This window comes from Cervus elaphus, chromosome 2, assembly GCF_910594005.1.
Source record: "Cervus elaphus chromosome 2, mCerEla1.1, whole genome shotgun sequence".
Taxonomy (NCBI): Eukaryota; Metazoa; Chordata; class Mammalia; order Artiodactyla; family Cervidae; genus Cervus; species Cervus elaphus.
This window is the reverse complement of record NC_057816.1, coordinates 2,834,671-2,850,060: the sequence shown is the minus strand read 5'-3', so window position 1 is coordinate 2,850,060 and position 15,390 is coordinate 2,834,671. Positions and strand designations below refer to the sequence as shown.

Below are 15,390 nucleotides of genomic sequence, written 5' to 3'. Positions count from 1 at the left end.
ACTCTGTGATGGATTTCAGGCTTGGTTGGTTCAAGCTGTGCTGTGAGGCGTCAGAATCTCTTTCTCTGTTTCCGCTTCTCTCTCTGTCTCTCTTCCTCTCCCACCCTTTCCTTCTCCTCTCCCCACCCCGGGATCTTCTGCCATGGCTTAGTTCTCACGTGGGCTCTCCATCGCGGTAGCTGGTAGTCAGCAGCTCTAGACTTCTATCTGAGAGGGTAGCTCCCTCACAATGGGAGCTGCTATCCAACAGTTAATGTCCTGGAATTGAGTCTCACTGACCTGGCCTGGGTGACATTCCACTAGGACTGGTCAGCCAGGCTCTGGTCATATGCCCATACTTGCAGGAGATGGTAGGTGTAAACTTCATCCAAACCACCCCCAAAGGAAGACGCAGAGGGAGAAAGAGGGCTGGACCATAAAGGTATCAGTCCTGTCCCAACATATGCTGTGCTCCGTATCCTGGGGACCTTTACCAGCTAGGACCGCATCCTAGGGTGCTGGGCAGTGGCTCTCTGAGAAGCACTGAGACTCAGGCGTGGCTGGGGCCACGGCCCGTGTGCTGCTGGCTGTTGTGAAGGGGGCGGCTCTGGACACCCCAAGAGGGAGCCTGTATCTTTGGTATTTTCTCTTCTGAATGACCCTTGGATCATCTCGTCAAATTCCACTCAGATCTCACTGGGATTTCATTAGGGTTTCACTGGCTCTCTGGGTGAACTGGGGAGAACTGACATTTTATATATTGTTTCTCACTCTCAAGCACGTCATTTCCTCCGTGTATTGGCGTCTTCTTTAGGAAGTCGATAGAAACTTACGGTTTTCTTAATGGAAGGCTCCTATATTTCTTGTTAGTTTACTTTTCTTCTCTGGGTATTTTATAGCATTTATTCCCCTTTGTCAATTTTATTTTCTAATTGGTTATTATAAATTGCATTATGCACACTTTGTTTGGCTCCCAAGAGATAAAGATTCAGTTGAGACTTAAGTATAACAACAAGGGGTGTGTGATTTATTATGTCATTAAACTGAAGAAATGAGGGCTGGCTGGCTTCAGGCACCAAAGGATGAAACCCGTCCCCTACTTGTGCCCTCCACATATGTATCGTTTAGGGAAACACCAGCTGCTTCAACAGATGATCCTTGGTCTTGCAGCTTAACCCAACACAAGATGAGTCAGTTGATTGAGCATCTAAGAGTCCCAGTGCCTCTTCTCCAAGCAGGGATTCCAGGACCCAGCCTCCATCAACCCAGGGCTCCCAAGGTCAGCTGAAGGTCGGCTCCAATCTAGGCAGGAGGGGGGGAGGAGGGTGTGTGGGTGGCGCTTATGGGTCTACACAGAAGTGGTGAGGATCAAAGGATGAGTGAAAAAACAAGATGCGGTCCAGACATACAGTGGGATGTCATTCAGCTATGAAAAGGCATGAATTTACTGACACGGGCTCCAGCACAGATGCACCTTGAAAACACAGTGCGTGAAAGAAGCCACATACAAAAGGCCATGTATTGTGCACCTCCATTTTTATGAAATGAATAAGGGCGTTTCCACAGGGACAGAGAGTAGGTGAGAGGTTGCCAGGGGCTGGGGGAGAGGAGGATGCAAAGGGGCTGCTAACGGATGCAGGGGGAACGTGGGCCTCTAGGTGGGAACTACTTCTGGATGCTCGTGCTGACTTTCTTTCCTTAGTTCTCTGCTCCTGATCTCCAGTGGCCCTACTTGGGGTTCTTTACAGATTTAAACCCATCCCTGACAAATGACCTTGCTCAAGTTCGTGAGCCTCTCTCTCAACTTCGGCTCCTGCACCACGAAATCAGCTGGAATAAGCCAATATCACAGACTTATTTCTTATATAGCAAATTCTGTAATATCTCTCTTCAGCAATGGCCACCAGCTTTTGCATATTCTTTTTTTAAATACAGATATTTCAATTTATTATATACATACTATGTACACAGTTTTAAAGGAATAAAAATCCTACACTCTGGAACAGAAGACAGTAAACAGAACAAAGACTAGCATTACTATACAAATGTGATTAACAAACATAAATAAGAAGCATATGATTTTTGGCTTTCCAGGTGGCGCTAGTGGTAAAGAACCCGCCTGCCAACACAGGAGACTTAAGAGACGCACGTTTGATGCCTCCCTGGAGGAAGACACGGCAACCCACCCCAGTATTCTTGCCTGGAGGATCCCATGGACAGAGGAGCCTGGGGGTTACAGTCTGGGGGGGTTGCAAAGAGCTGGACGTGACAAAGCAACTCAGCATGTACGAACGCATGTGGTTTTTAGCCACGTTCATATTATGCAGTTTTAAAACTAATATTTCACCGTGATTAAATCCTTACTTGAAACTACAGAGTTGGTAGAGGATGTATGCCATTTTAAGTGTTAATTCGGAGACGTACAAAACAATCTTACTGGTATTTGTGTGGAATAAATGAGGAATAAACACGTGAAGGACATGCTTTCAGGAACCTAACTGTGCTTTCAGGAACCAGAGCATCCATGTTGCTCCGCCCATGTTGGAGGTCAAGCGCACGTCAGGGTGGCCCTCCCCTGCCCCCACGGTGGTTTGGGGCCACGTGACTTGCTCTGGACAATTAATTGTGAATAGATGTGCAGCGTGCACCTTTGCTGCCAGTGAAAGGTCCTCCAGGCCACCCACATCTGCACTCACAGGGCGAGACAGTGTTCCAGATGGTGTCGGCTCTGTCAGCCTGATTCTGGGGTGAGGGTGAAGCTGCAGAGAGTCCCTGGGACCTTCAGTGGACGTGCAACACGGGTGAGAAAGCCTCTTGTTCCGTGGCACTGAGTCTTGGGGAATGTTTGTTTCTGCAGCACAGCTTAGCCACGCTGACTGATACACAGTTGCCAGAGGTCCCCTCCACTCATGACTCTGCTCTGATGCAGAGAGATCCCTGTGAGCATTTCCCAAAATGCTGCAAGCTTTGCTCAAAGAGCCTGTCTGTTCTTTGTTGACTCTTTTAATCGAAGTCTGGGGGAGGAAGGGCCATGCCCACGTTGGAGTTTGTTGCGAGCTCTGATCAGTTCAGTCAAGCCGAGGTTCAGCCTGGAGCTGGTGAGACAGGCGATGTAGTCCAGACAGCCATGAATCAGAGGGTTCTCCTCCCGACGACCGAGGAGCCCATCTCGCTGTATTCCTCTCTGGTGACCCACATGTCCTTGAAGGTGGAGAGTGAGCACAGGATGGAGCCACCTACCCACGCACCATACACGGAATACGGACAGGTGGACACCTGCACGGGGGTGGAGGAGGCAGAGAGGGGGAGTGGAGGAGGGGAGGGAGGAGGGTGAGGCAGGAGGGAGGGTCAGAGGGGAGAGAGGGAGAGAAACCTGGATCAAAATACTAGCAAACTGGGGGAACAAAATGCCAACCCCTGAGCGAACTTCACAGGTAGTCATTCCCCCACTGCCCAGCGAGTACAGTCTATTCCAACCTTTAAAGATGCTTCGTGGCCCTCATCCCACTGCTTGTAGCTTAAAATTATAGGATAAAAGGAATAAGAACACAAAAGACTCACAGTTGACTCTTGGATTCACTCTAAAATACATGACACAGTTGATACGTATATTAAGACCATGCAAAAGGCATACATCATTTTGTAGAAAAAAATACAAATAAGCAAAAAAAAATCCAAGTAATCAGACCAGGTGGAGAAGATCTTCTCTACCACCTGGGGCATCACATCAAGACTTTTTCTGGCTTTTGCTCTGTTCTTACTTTTAGACTGACATCAGCCATGTGTGAGGCAGATAGCAGTGTTTCTTATCCAAGTCAGGTCCCCCCTGGATTGAGCAGGTCAACGCCTCCACACCCACCTGCAGGGTGGCATCACTGAGGCGCTGAAGGATAGTTTACTTGCTCAAGGTCAGATGGTGTCATCCTCACCTGTTACTGACTTTCCTTAAGGCTCTTAGATACGTCATAGTACAACATGTTTCTTCTCCTAATCAGCGAGGTGAACACACTACTGCAGGACAAAGGGATTTAGAAGGAGGATTTCAAACACCCAAGGTCCAGTTGGAAGTGGGAATGATGAGTTATCAGATTCAGTCATGGGGAAGCTTGCTGACTCTATCGCCATAGAACCATGCTTGACTTGGAAACCATCTGCTACTATTGGTTAAGACAAGAAAAACTGCTAAAATTTTAAGGGGGAAAAAAAAGACAAGGAAAAGGATCAGAAAGGGCATGGGAGAGCATATTCAGGGTCAGGCATCAGGCAGGGAAAAGAGCTGGTCGCAGGTGCCTATGTTCTGACTTTTTTCCCATCAATAAGCTGCCACCCTAGATGAGCCACAGACCCCATCTATGTCCTGTCTAAACAAACAAACAAAACCAGGCAAAGGTGTACACAAAATGAGATCTGTTCATTCAAAAGAGAGCAAAGCCCCCAGCAGAAAAAAAATGGCCAGGAGGTTGGAATAAGTGATTACAAAAATATGTTAAAGTAAAAGAAGATAAACAAGAAGGTATATAGCACAGGGAACTGTATTCAGTATCCTGAGATAAGCCATAATGGGATAGAACATTAAAAAATGAACACACGTGTATCACTGAGTCGCTCTGGCGTGTAGCAGGAATGAACACTGCACTGAGAAGCAACTGTTCTTCAATTTAAAAAAAGAAAAAGAGAAAAACTACAGACAGCTGGGAAACCTGCCAAAGACTCACCTTCATTAGTCATTAAAGAAACAAAATTAAAACAGTTATTTTTCATCTACCCAGTTGGAAAAGAGTTTTTAAAATGACGGACCCCATTGGAAGGACTGATGTTGAGGCTGAAACTCCAATACTATAGCCACCTGATGCTAAGAGCCGACTCATTTGAAAGGACCCTGATGCTTGGAGGGATTGGGGGCAGGAGGAGAAGGGGACGATAGAGGATGAGATGGCTGGATGGCATCACCGACTCAATGGACGAGTTTGAGTAAACTCCGGAGTTGGTGATGGACAGGGAGGCTTGGCGTGCTGCGATCCATGGGGTCGCAAGGAGTCGGACACGACTGAGCAACTGAACTGAACTGAACTGATGCTGAAGGAACAGCGTGGATGAGACACTGTCTCCCCGGCATTGATAGGACTGGAGGCTGGCTATTCTCAGGGGCACCTTGGCCGTAGGTTCCAAAAGCCTTAACAGTGCATATATTTCTGGCTCAGGAAACTCCCATCTGGAAATGGATTCTAAGGGCGGGGGGGAATTCTCCTAAAGAAATAAGAGGAAATCATGGCACAAGAACATTATTATAGCAAGATCTAGGTTGTCAGGAGAAGCTATTGCCCCATGGAAACCAGCTGTTCTCCGAAGGGAGAGGAGTCTGTTTTAGGGAGAGCATTCTGTTCTTTAGGGGACAATACAATGAGCCCTGCGGACGACTAAAGGTGAACCCACATCCCCTTCTCTTCCAGAGATGTCTAGATGGGAGAGAACTTGGGCAGAGCCAGAGCTAAGTTTTAATAAAGTTATAGGAAAAGGGAGATGCCTTCAAGCTTCATATGGAGAAGTTTTCGGGGTGGGAGGCTGGGGAGTAACTTGAGGGCTCAGAAGAAGTAGGGATGGGAGAGGTTGGTTCAAACCTCAGTCCAGCCACAGGCTGGCGGGCAAAGCCAATGCAAGACAGTGTGAAGGGTGCTCTTTGCAATGGAGGTCAAGAAACACAGAGAGCCTGTATCATGCTTCCATTTGTCTTCCATTCTGGCTAAGCTTGCCTTCCTTTCTGGTTTAGGGGCTTCCCTAGGGGCTCAGATGGTAAAGGCTCTGCCTGCAATGTGGGAGACCGGGGCTTGATCCTTGGGTCGAGGAGATCCCCTGGAGAAGGGAATGGAAACCCACCCTAGTATTCTTGCCTGGAGACTCCCATTGACAGAGGAGCCTGGCAGACAACAGCCCATGGGATGACAAAGAGTTGGACATGACTGAGTTACTAACACCTTCACTTCCTGGTTTAATGCAAGGTTTTTACAGGTAAGAACTCGGAGGGTCAAGAGGAGGAGCAGCGGAAAAGCATTCCTAAGGAGAGCGCAGGACTTCAGAGTGAGAAGCCGTGAGGGATAAGAGCTTTCTAATAATTATGTAAATGTCTCATCTCATGTGAGATGCTGGAAGGAGGCTGCAGCCTTGGGAGGTGAGGAAGCAGGTCAGTAACAATTTTCCAACATTACCTATATTTATGCAGCATCATAGGAAACTGTATAAAGAAGACAGCAGCCTTAGGAAGCGCAAAGGCCGGGGCACTGTTCTTTAATATAAATGTGTGCCCTGGTGGATCCTATTTTATGATGAGGGTTGCAGTCTTAGGAAGGAAGGGATAGGATTAATTTTCCAGTATTACATGGATTTGTATAATAATAATGGAGTTTTATAATGTATATACAAGACGGCTGCTGACTTTGGAAGGGAGGCCTGTATTGATTATATAATACCTGATACATTTATCTTTCCATGAAATTCCTGAGTCTTCCCTGTTGTCTGAATGGCTCTGGAGGAGGAGGCATAGAGACCACCCAGAGCAAGGAGCACTGTTGTGCTTGGGGGACAACCCTCAGGCCTCGGTCTCTGAGGGGAAAAGAAGGCCTCTACTTAACCAAGAGCACGTGGGTGGTCCCATCCCTCCAACCCCAGCCACCCAGCCTGGGCTCACGCTGAGCTGGTTCCTTACAGTTAGAGGGAGAGACAGGAAGATGCTTCTTCATGGTGCAAATTGGGACTTAAATTCCAAACCCACTGTATCAGTTCAGTTCAGCTCAGTCGCTCAGTCATGTCCAACTCTTTGCGACCCCATGGACTGCAGCACACCAGGCTTCCCTGTCCATCACCAACTCCCGAAGTCTACCCAAACTCATGTCCATCAAGTCAGTGATGCCTTCCAACCATCTCATCCTCTGTCATCCCCTTCTCCTCCCACCTTCAATCTTTCCCAGCATCAGGGTCTTTTCAAATGAGTCAGTTCTTCACATCAGGTGGCCAAAGTATTGTAGCTTCAGCGTCAGTATCAGTCCTTCCAATGAACACCCAGGACTGATCTCCTTTAGGATGTACTGGTTGGATCTCCTTGCAGTCCAAGGGACTCTCAAGAGTCTTCTCCAACACCACAGTTCAAAAGCATCAGTTCTTCTGCACTCAGCTTTCTTTATAGTCCAACTCTCACATCCATACATGACTACTGGAAAGACCATAGCTTTGACTAGATGAACCTTTGTTGGCAAAGTAATGTCTCTGCTTTCTAACATGTTGTCTAGTTTGGTCATAGCTTTTCTTTCAATGAGTGTCTTTTAATTTCATGGCTGCAGTCACTGTCTGCAGTGATTTTGAAGCCACCCAAAATAAAGTCTGTCACTATTTCCATTGTTTCCCCATCTATTTGCCATGAAGTGATGGGACCAGATGCCATGATCTTAGTTTTCTGAATGTTGAGTTTTAAGCCAGCTTTTTCACTCCTCTTTCACTTTCATCAAGAGGCTCTTTAGTTCTTCACTTTCTGCCATAAGGCTGGTGTCATCTGCAAGTCTGAGATTATTGATATTTCTCCATGCAATCTTGATTCCAGCTTGAGCTTTACCTAGCCCAGCATTTCTCGTGATGTACTCTGCATATAAGTTAAATAAGCAGGGTGACAATATACAACCTTGAAGTACTCCTTTCCTGATTTGGAACCAGTCTGTTGTTCCCTGTCCAATTCTAACTGTTGCTTCCTGACCTGCATACAGATTTCTCAAGAGCAGGTCAGGTGGTCTGGTATTCCCATCTCTTGAAGAACTATGGACGGAGGTTCGTGACATTGTACAGGAGGCAGTGATCAATTCCATCCCCAAGAAAAAGAAATGCAAAAAGGCAAAATGGTTGTCTGAGGAAGCCTGACAAATAATTGAGGAAAGAAGGGAGGTTAAAGGCAAAGGCAAAATAAAATAAAATAAAGGCAAAGGAGAAAAAGAAAGATCTACCCATTTGAATGCAGAGTTCCAAACAATGGCAAGGAGAGATCAGAAAGTCATCCTCAGTAATCAGTGCAAAGAAATAAAGGAAAACAACAGAATGGGAAAGACTAGAGATCTCTTCAAGAAAATTAGAGATACCAAGGGAACATTTCATGCAAAGATGGGCACAATAAAGGACAGAAATGGTATGGACCTAACAGAAGCAGAAAAAAACCCAGTGCATAAACTTTGCTTACAGAGCTACTTTTATAAACAGGGGGGAAAAAAGAAAATGTTTGAAAAATGGAGTAAAAAAGATGCCCATGTGAAAAGGCTACATGCACTGTGATTCCAACCACATGAGCTTCCGACGACTTGATTCCAGCTACGTGGCGTTCTGGAAAAGGCAGACCTATGGAGATGTTAAAATCATCCGTCGTTGCCTGGGGACGGGGGAGGTGGGGAGCAGTGGGCAGCGCCCAGGGCGCTATTAACGTGAACTATCCACAGGATAGTGGATGTGGAATTACTTCCTCTGCAGGACAGGGTATCTGTGGGCGCATGCCTTTCTACATTCCTCAAAGCCCGTCACACACACGCCACCAGGGGTGAAGCTTAATGGCAACTACAGACTTCAGTTGACAACGATCGGTTCCTCGGTTGTAACCAGTGCACCAGAGGAAAACCACGGATGGGCTCACAGGGAGGGATATGCAGGAGCTTGCTTTATCCTCGGTTTTTCTGTAAACCTAAGACTGCTCTAAAGAAATACAGGCTGTGAATTTGAAAGTAAACAAGAAAAGTTTACATGGTGCTGAGGGCATGGCAGGAACCCCCTGGCAGGGGTGGAGGGTCAGGCAGGGGAGGGGCCCTGGCTTCCTAAAGCCCGAGCTGCGTGGAAGCCGGCCTGCCTTTTGCAGACCTGGATCCGGGAAGTGGGGATGGGGTGGGGGACGTGGGGGGAGCCTCTCTCTGCACCGTCAGCTTCCTCTCCCCCCAGATAGTCCCCGGCAGAGGTCATACAGGCAGGTACCTCTCCCATCTTAAAACCACCACCACCACAACCGCAAAACTCCTTCTGATCTCACGTCCCAGCTGTCGCCCGGCTTTTCTGTGCTTCTTGCAGCAAAAGTCCTTCCAGTCCCCTCCAGACATCGGCTATCTAGGCCCTCCAGGTGGTCTGTCTCACCCGACAGAAGATGCTGAATCCCAGGCCCCCAGGAACCGGTCTTCAGCCTTGCCCCACTTGCCAAAGTTGCAGGATTTCTAGGCCAGCTTGCTGCTCCCAGCAGGGCTGCCCTCTCTCCTCCTTTCCTGCCTGCACTCTGGAGCTCCAGTTCCCGGGACGCCCCTGTTCCTCCAGCCTCTCCCGATGGGCCGAGGGGCTGCATGTGGCCCTCGGCCCAGTACCCTGTCTGCACCCCCGCCCCTGGTCTCTAGGCGGCCCGCCTCTGATGACGTCTCCAGTATGGAGCTGGAGCCCAGCCTCCTCCCACCTCTGAGCTCTATCCCTCCTGAATTCTGCTCCCCGACAGACAGGAGACATCCCCAAGGGGACGCGTCCAAAATGCCACTTCAGACTTCCCCTGGCCACCCCTCTGGTGCCCTCGACCATCTCTGCCACAGCGTCTCTGTCTCCCCAGGTGTTCAGGCTGGAACTTCAGGACATGCCCGGGGTCCTCTGTCTCACCGCTACTTCACATCTCCCTTAAAATCTTACTGCCTTTGCCTTGAGTGTGAGCTCGAAATTTGGCCACCTCCCCACACCCCCCATGCTGCCAACTCTGAGCCACCAGCATCCCTCACCTGGACCCCAGCATCACCTCCCAGCTGCATCCTCACAGTCCACTCCCCACACAGCAGCCCGACCCCCACTCCAGAGCCTGGCCTGATGTCACTGCTCTGCCCAAACCTCCTTCCTGTTGGTTCCCAGTCTCCTTCACAGTAAAATCTCGCATGGCTTCTCTGACCCCGTTTACCCCGCTCCCTCTCTCAGCCCAGCCAACCTTCCTCAGCACTTCCTTAAGAAATCTGCCTCTGGGCCGCTGTGTGGGCTGTTCCCTGTGCCTGAATGCTCTTCCCCACATATCCACCTGCTCCCCTCTCCTCCTTCAAGTAGTCACTGAAAACCGCCTTTCCAGGAGTGCCCCTGCCCTGACCTCTCTCCCCTTCTCCTTCCTGTCTGTCTCCCTGACCCCGAGGCTCATAGCGCTTCCCAGCATATCACCCTCCGAACATATGACCTGAATTGCTCACTCCTTATCACCCTCCCCCCAACACACACTGGAATGTAAGCTCCCAGAGTTTTGTTGCTTTCTGTTAACTGGGGCTTCTGCAAGCACCTGGCACCTCGGAGGCATTCCAGGAACATGGAATAAATCGCCGAGCCCCAGAGGGTGGGTGGAGGGGCCCTACCTTCACACTAATCTTCGGGGAGACCAGGGCGGATGCTTCTTTCTGCAGCCGGGACCTCAGGCCAGAACAGGTGCCTGTACCTCCCGACAGGATGATGTGGCCAAAAAGGATCTTCCAGAGGGCAGGGTTGCAGGAGCCGATGCATTTGAATGCCTTTATGTGGATGCCCAGGTCGTTCCGCTCTGTCAGGATGGACGGGACAAGGAGGAAACTTAGGGGACCAGAGGCCCAGTGGCTGCACCCCTGGGCTCCTCCCTTCCCCGGCAGGGACCAGGGAGGCGGGGGCCCCCGAGTCTCAGGCAGTTCAAGTGCAGTGGACAAACAGCACCGCTGACCTCGAGGCCCTTACAGGTCCAACACAATAAAGTACGTAAACTGCCCAGTGCAGGCGTGGGGTCCGCGACTCACGACTGAAGAAATAAATGTTAACTCTCCTCGCTCATCCGGAAGACCTTGCATCCAAATGTCACCAACAGCTATTAATTTTTAATTTTAAAAAATTGTTTAGATTAATTTTTATTGGGTAGTTTCTTTACAAAGTTGTTTGTTAGTCTCTACTGTTCAGCAAAGTGAATCAGCTATATGCACACATACATCTCCTCTTTTCTGGATTTCCTTTCCATTTAGGTCACCAAGGAGCCCTGAAGAGGGTTCTCTGAGCTCTACGGTATTCTCATTAGCTGTCCACTTTACACACGGGATCAATAGTGTATAAATGTCAGCCCGTCTCCCAGTTCATCCCGCCCCCTTGGTGTCCGTGTGTTTGTTCTCTTCGTCTGTGAGTTACTAGTTTTTAACGTGTTGGCATCCGTTTCCTTATGAAAGGACTCTGCAGCCACAGGGTCTTTGCTCAGGTGGCCTTGGAAAATCATCCTGGTCCTTCCTTTCCTGACTCATCCCTTGCCTGGCCTTGGAAACTCACCCTGGTCCTTCCTTTCCTGACTCATCCCTTGCCTGTGTGGCCTCAGAGGCGATGAGAACAGACCCAAAGGACGTGTGCACTGTGGTCCTGTGTCTCGGAGATTGTGAGGTCCCGGGAGGGATGGCTGGTGCCTATCACTGTGTCCCCAGCTGTGACGGTACCGGCCGTGTGGCCCTGGGATAAGGACTGAAAAGTCTAACTCACAGGAGCCGTGGAGACGTGTGCACCTGCAGCTACCGTCAAAGTCACAGTTGTGCCCACAAAGCTGCCGTCCACCTAGACCCGGAAGAGAACTTTCATGCTGTGGGCGAGACTTCACCCAACGGCTTCTTCATTTACCCTTAAAATCTGGAGGTGTGAGCCATGTTCTAAACCTTCACCCCCTACACAGCCTGTCGGAGAACTCGGAACCTGGCTCACCTGTACTGGATAAAAACGCTGGGTCCTTACTAGGTACTCTTTCTGGGGAAGTTGACTTATTTTTTATTCCCCTTTGTCCCTTATTAATGTAACCAATTATCTCTAAGTTTTGATATCAGGCAAGAGCTGGCTTTCCCTGACTACTTTGCAGACTTCATTTTCCCAATCACAGGGAATTTTATCCCTCATCATTTATTTTTTCTGTTCGCCCATGTCTGCCAGAGAGCTTTGTTGGCTCAACCTTCATTTAAAATCTCTGGATCAACCAGATTTTTAAAGTTTCCTTCAAATTCCATGGGTTTTGCTTCTTTGCTTTGTCTGAATATCTATATTCCGAGCTATTTGGTAAGTAGGTAGAATATAAATAATACATGATGAAAAAGACTTGCTGTCCAGGATAGCATCTTATCACATTTGATGAATGATCTAACACTTTCCCGTAGGTTTCTTCATCTGTAAGATGAAATAATGTGAGATCTGGGGAAGGCTGGAAGGACACAACACATGCACAAATGGTCAGCAACATACGGGTGTGTTGATGTTAATTGTTGTTTAGTCACTAAATCACGTCCAACTCTTTTGTGAGCCCCCATGGACTGTAGCCCACTAGGCTTCCCTGTTCATGGGATTCTCCAGGCAAGAATACCCGAGCGGGTTGCCATTTCCTTCTCCAGGGGATCATCCCGACACAGGGATCGAACCCTCATCTCTTGTGTTGGCAGGTGGATTGTTTACCTGCTGACCCACCAAGGAAGTCCTGGAGACTATTTCTTAAATAGTGGTAAACCGTGTTTGGGTGCTTAATAAGTGACAGTTGCTATCAGGGGACCTTTTGAAACGAGGTGTCAGCTTGCTATTATTTGCTGCTCAAAATAGAATGCCCTCCTGGCAACCCATCTCCTTCTGCCTTGCGACACGCTCATCTGCCTGTGTGTAGTTCGTCTCTGACCCCCTCCACGGACTCACCTATGAGGTCTGGCTGGAAAAGCGCTTCAGGGCAGAAAAACCTCTCCTTCCCAAGGTCTATCTCCTGGCCGTCAGGCAGCTGACACTTCTGTGGGTAGGAGGGAGAGTTGGCTTCTGCCTTCTCTTTTTCAAAGTCCAAAGCCACAAAACAATTTTTCTCTTTCAGGTCCCGCACACACTCCCGATCAGCTGTGGAAGAGACGAAAAGGGTCTGACTGTGAGCCGAGTTCACAAAAGGATTTTTTTTCTCCAGGCGCCTCCTTCTGAAGCTTCAGCTCCTTGCAGGTGTGGGGACCAGACAGCGCCATTGCAGCCGCAATTTCTATTGTCATCTCATATTCTAGTACCGGACTTCACATAGCTCAGTGTGAAGATTTTGCCTGCAATGCAGGAGACTCAGGTTCTATCCCTGGGTTGGGAAGATTCTCTGGAGAAGGGAACGGCTACCCACTGAAGTATTCCTGCCTGGGAAATCCCATGGACAGAGGAGCCTTGTGGGCTACAGTCCATGCGGTTGCAAGGAACTGGACACAACGTAGTGACTAAACAGAACTCTAGTACCTGCTGATCTGCGACACGTGTCGGGGCCAGGTCTGTGCTTGAGAAGGGTGGGCTAGGGATGTTCTGAACTAAAATGCAAATGTTTGAGAAGTGTCTTCATTTTATATGCGGTGTGCTTTGGGGGCTGGATGATCAAGTTCAATTCTATTATCTATTAATCTAGGAGGTGATGGTGCTCGCATCCCTACCTGCTACGAATATTGCCTCCAAACAGTTCACAACTGCCCCTTCCTCTGGAGAACTGCCCAAGACAACAGCAGCCCCCTATTCCAGAAACATCCCACCTTCTGGACTGCTGACAACAGGTTTCAGACTCAGCTACATCTCCTGGTGTTACACTTTTATTTTTCATCCATCATCACTTTTGAGATTGGGTCAGAGGGCTCTCCCTACACCTGCTCACTGGGAAATCCCACCGGTTCTTCAGCTCATGGACATCTGACCTTTACCTTGTCACTTCACCTAAACCAGGATGGTGAATCTGTCACTTGTAATGGCAGAAGTGGGAGAGGTGAAATTTGAAAGTAGACTTTTTCTTGACTTCTTTCCCTCCAACAACTGATGCTGTTGGTCACACCCTTCTCTTTCCTTGCCTCCTGGGTAACAGCTTATAGTTTCCCCTTCTTTGCCTGGTTTGGGCTTTGGTGAGACAACTATAGGTTCAAATTACCTCTTCCACCATTTACCAAGCGCCAAGCTTCCCTGATAGCTCAGTTAGTAAAGAATCCGCCTGCAATGCAGGAGACCCTAGTTTGATTCCTGAATTGGGAAGATCCTCTGGAGAAGGGATAGATTATCCACTCCAGTATTCTTGGGCTTCCCTTGTAGCTCAGCTAGTAAAGAATCCACCTGCAATTCTGGAGACCTGGTTTCGATCACTGGGTTGGGAAGATCCCCTGGAGAAGGGAAAGGCTACCCACTCCAGTATTCTGGCCTGGAGAATTCCATAGACTGTATAGTCCATGGGGTTGCAAAGAGCTGGATACGACTGAGCGACTTTCACTTTCACTTTCAAGCTCATTATCCTCTTAACCTTCCCTCTCCTCGTCTTCAAGAGTGGGACTGATCATTCCTCACAGTACTGCTGTAAGGATGAGAGGAAGTAATGCATATTTGACTTTGCTAAGTGTGAGGTGTCAGTAAAATGTATGAGTCCATCCCAGTCGATCCTTACCACTGTCCCTTGCTTTCCTCTAATTGCCACTATTCTTCTGGGCTCCATGCTTTGCATTGGATATAGACCTCTCACCTGAGAAGACCAGAAACCACAAAGTGAGTTATAGGCTTGGTGGGAATGGGTGTCATGTAGGGTCTACAGGCTGGGAATTTAGTCCAGGAAGTGGGTGAAGAGTGGACAGGCACTTCCTTGTCTCGAGTCCTTGGGTTCCCTTCCCAGAAGTTATACCTGCTAGTCATGGGAAGTTGAAGTCATCTAACTTTCCTAAACCTATTCCTCTTGCAATGGAGGTAATTGTTTCTACTCAGAGTACTGAAGCATAAAGCAATGAGAGAATGTTTGCAGACTATTTCCTTAGCCAGCTGCCTTTCACAGGGTAAGCACTCTTTAGAGCTTAGCTCGTCGGCATCAGCGTCAGCATCACCTCACCACCTTCACCACCACCATCATCGTGACCACCACCATCAGCTCCTTCATCATCACCGTTACACCCGCATCACCGCCTTCATCACCGTCATAACCTCATCTTCACCATCATCCTTGTTGCCGTCATCAATGCACTAAGTGTCCCTCGACATAGAGAGCATTGCTTTTTAGGACCAGAATGGTGGTAAAGTAGCCTTTGCTTTACAAATTGAGGGCTGTAGGTGGAGGAAGCTAAGGAGGCTATCACGGCCCGAAGACTGGTTTACCTGGCTGCGAAGAGCAGTGTCCTACCTGTGCTCACCAGCGAGTGCCCACTTTCTGACAGCAGACGTAGGAGGTACAAGGTTAGGTCTTGGCCCGCAATGTCCATGTGGAAGGTTGACTGATGCAAAGGACAGCCGTCAACGATGGGCACGAAGTACGTCATTCCTTCTCCAGACTCAATCGTCATCCCTAGGCAAGAAAGCACCCTGGGATCATCATGTCACGTGCAGGGCATTGCTCGTCGGTTGTCAGGTCTGCTTGAAGACATGGCAGAGGAGCAACCAACCGGACGGGAAGACAAGGGA

At 48.8% G+C, this 15,390-nt stretch overlaps 1 protein-coding gene across 1 annotated transcript; it reads right to left on the bottom strand.

Moving 5' to 3' along the window:
• Positions 1–3,111: 3,111 nt before the first annotated feature.
• Positions 3,112–15,272, bottom strand: LOC122677345 (actin, cytoskeletal 3-like). Its single transcript, XM_043877345.1, has 4 exons — positions 15,113–15,272; positions 12,658–12,846; positions 10,350–10,531; positions 3,112–3,255 (listed from the first exon to the last, which is right to left on the bottom strand). The coding sequence occupies exons 1-4, from the start codon at positions 15,270–15,272 to the stop codon at positions 3,112–3,114; spliced, it is 675 nt and encodes a 224-aa protein (XP_043733280.1).
• Between the last annotated feature and the right edge of the window lie 118 nt (positions 15,273–15,390).